We start from the raw sequence: 3,362 nt of genomic DNA on the forward strand, positions 1-3,362 counted from the left end.
AGTATTTTTTAAATATTTTTTTAAAATACTTTATTCATTTTTATTTTATGTATGCATGTATTGCCTGCATGTAGGTAAGTGCATCCATGTCATGCAATGCCTGCAGAGGACAGAAGTGGCTGTGGAACTGGAGTTACAGATAGTTGTGAGCTGCCATGTGGGGGCTGGGATTCAAACCCGGGTCTTCTTCAAGAACAGTGTTCTTAACCACTGAGCCATCTCTCCAGCCCCTTAACATTTTTTATTTCTTATTTTTATTTCATGTGTATGAGTGTATTAGCTGCATGTATACACATGCATCCATGTCATGCAATGCTCATAGAGGTGAGAAGAGGGTGCCAGATCCCTGGAGCTGGAGTTACAGATGGTTGTTAGCCGCCCATGCGAGTGCTGGGAATGGAATCTGGGTCCTCTGCAAGAGCAGCCAGTGCTCTTAACTGCCGAGCCATCTCTCTAGCACTATCTTAAAATAATTTTAATGAAACAAAGAAAAAACAAGAGCCACCTGATTCTATGAAGGCACATAATCATAAGGCTTTAAATCCTTTCCAAGTTACAGATGGAAAAGCTTAACCAGGTGGGGCTGAAGGGTAGAAGAGATAGGCTAAGCAGAAGATGCCAGGTGAGCTTGAGCAGGACACCAGAGCTGTGTATCTCTGAAATATTTGCTTGGACCAGATCTGTGCCAGGAACCCGGCTTCTCATAAACAACGATGTTCCTCCAAGAGAGGAATTCTAAGACAGGAAATATGGGCACAAAGTGACCAGAGCCAAGACCTTGGTCACAAGGCCCAGAGACAGGGGGAGGGGCTCTAGCGTTAAGAGGGGAGGAGAGAGTCCCAGCCTCTGAGGAGGGGAGGCAGAAAGAATGAAAGCTGCCCAGGACAGTGGTTTGGCAACCAGAAGAAAGGGAGGGATTCTAAGGAATATGGGCTTGCTGACTGATAGAGATCAGCTGGGATTAGGGATATGGCTCAATGATGGGTAAAGTTCAAGGCCCTGGGTTTAATCCTCACCACCACAAATACAGAAAATAAAGCAAAACAAAATAGGTGCCTAAGAAGGGCAGGCAATAACTGCAGGCTCTGGATTGGCTTCATCTCTGGTCTCCAGCAAAGTACTGCCAGAGCCAGAAACCCAGGGACAGAGATACTGACTTGAGACACTAATTAAACAGAAAGCAGAGGGCTAGGGGTTTACTCAGTGGTAGAGTACTTGCCTGTCCTGGGTTCAACCCCACCCCCCACCACACACGTACACTATGACAATTAATAATTTAAATGAAACAGGAAGGGGAGGAGGGAGAGAAACAGTGCAACTAGCAGAGGCTACAGGAGCACGGAGGATGGGCTCAAAGCCTACAGGTGGTTCCTAGGGGAGCAGCTTACAGGGTAGCCAGGTGAGGTGAGTCCTCTGGTCAGAGAAAAGGTTCCTGACAACCATGAGACCTCTGGTCAGAGTCAGTTCAATGGACCGTGGGAAAGTAGAAAGCAGACTGCAAAGGGAGAAAAGAACCTGAAGCTGAATGTAGACTCTGGTAAAGAGAAAAAGTGGAGGGAAGCCAGAGGGGGCAGAATGTTTTCAAAGACAATACCTGATGCATTACCACAAGGAGTGGGAATGGATAAAGGGGAAGAGCTTGGAGGAAAAGGAAGATTCTAGAGTGGAGTGGAAGGTGAGTGCTGGATGGGGATGACCAAAGGTCTGGGTGTGTGAAACGGGAGGTAAGAGGAAGTCAAGATGTCTGTTTGGCCCAGGGTGTTGTGCAGGAGGTGGGCAGGGCCACAGGAGCTAGAGAGGTGGGGGGATCGTGGCACAAGGACTCTACCCACTGTTCAAGGGTGGGCTAGCAGAGGAGAGCCTGGAAAAATGAGACTGAGCATTTGTTTACAGCAGGTCCATGCTGAAGGATCAACTGCAGGTAAGGAGCCTGCAGTAGATTCAGGGGTTCTAGAAAAAAGTGAGCCAGATGAGGGTAGTTGAGTCATACAGCCAAGGACGACAGTGGAGCCTGGGAGAGAAAGGGGGACTCTCTCAGGGCTGAGGTGGCTGACTGGTCCTGAGATCAGGAGGAGCTGCCCAAAAGTGAGCTTCCTGGCTTGGACTCCAGGGCTAGAGTAACATCAGGCCTCTGATCACCACACCCTGTTAATGAATGTTCAGCACCCACAGGTAACCAGAGGGACACTGTGGCAACTCTCCAGTGCCATGCAGGGGCCAAGCTCATCTTCCCTTGGGATAACTGGCATAGATTAAACCCTCTTCCTTCTAGACTTTCTAGAAGACCAACGTAAACTCAAAGGAAGCAGAAACAGTCCCCCACCATCCAGTCCCCACCCCTCTTAGTTCTGCTAATACAGCAACAGGTACATAAGCTGAGACTCCAGGTAGCCAGGCATTCTCTACCCTAGCAGAAGGCTGAAAGAAACCTTTGTGGCCACCACCACCTCAAAGTGCAGTCCAGCCTCCTAGGGGACAGAACTGGGAAGGGAACAAGCAGGCATCTCAGACAGGAGTCTTTCTCCTCCTCTGATCAAAGGCTTCCACTACCTCACTATACGATCCAGAAAAACTTCAAAGGATGCATAAGCTCAACCCCGGAAGAAGGAAGACACTTTACAAGTGAGATCTTAATGAGCTGTGAACTCCACTAACGGCTTTGTTACTTGGGGTTCAGAAGAGAATAGACGCAGTTCCTTTTAGTGCATGCGCAGGGCGTCTGCTTGGGACGCTCCTCTGCCTCCTCCCAGGACGCAGTGTCTCTGTTAGTGAGATCTGCCCAGAACTCTGTCCCCGTAGTTACCTCGCTCTTTTCAAATCTGAAAATGAGCTAATGATACCCATAGGTCAGACCCAGATTCTGTAAGGGAAGACGAAACCCAGTTCTAATACTGAGGCTAGGGGTCAGGAGTGTGGCTCGGCTCCAGGGCTCCTGCTGAGCACCCACAAGGCCCTGGGTTCATCTCCAGCGCTGTAGAAATAAAGACACCATTTCTGAGTTAATCCTGAAACTTCTCCGTGTCATCGGCTGAAACAAAAGGGCTCACGCCTACCGAAACAGCAAGCGTCACGGCGCCCAGCTCCACCTTGCCCAGATGTCCGCAGAAAATGGAACTGACAATACTGATGAGAAAGTTCACCAGCTGTGCCAGGAACTGCGAGGGGGCAGAGAGCGGGTCACCCCGGGCCGGCCCTGCTGGGCCCGCGGCCTTGGCTCCGGGTCAGCGCGCAACTCACCACCCGCCCCGCGAGAGCGTCCAGCGCGGCAGCCTCCCGCCGCACGTCGGGGGAAAACGCGCTCCGCAGGCCACTTAGACCTCGCCACCGCCGGGCGTCGAGCCGCTCGGGGGACACAGCGACCC

General features: G+C 50.9%; 1 protein-coding gene across 1 annotated transcript in view; it reads right to left on the reverse strand.

Annotated features, from left to right (window-relative positions):
- The window catches only part of LOC115070262 (multidrug and toxin extrusion protein 2-like), an 11,603-nt gene that overhangs the window by 6,479 nt on the left and 1,762 nt on the right, over positions 1-3,362 (reverse strand). The window contains exons 2-3 of the mRNA XM_029563326.1: positions 3,238-3,342; positions 3,054-3,155 (exon numbers count right to left, since the gene is read on the reverse strand). Coding sequence (XP_029419186.1) covers positions 3,054-3,155; positions 3,238-3,342 — 207 coding nt within the window. The remainder of the gene's footprint in view (positions 1-3,053; positions 3,156-3,237; positions 3,343-3,362) is intronic.

The sequence above is a fragment of the Nannospalax galili genome, unplaced genomic scaffold (genome assembly GCF_000622305.1).
Source record: "Nannospalax galili isolate Female #2095 unplaced genomic scaffold, S.galili_v1.0 scaffold12016, whole genome shotgun sequence".
Classification (NCBI taxonomy): Eukaryota; Metazoa; Chordata; class Mammalia; order Rodentia; family Spalacidae; genus Nannospalax; species Nannospalax galili.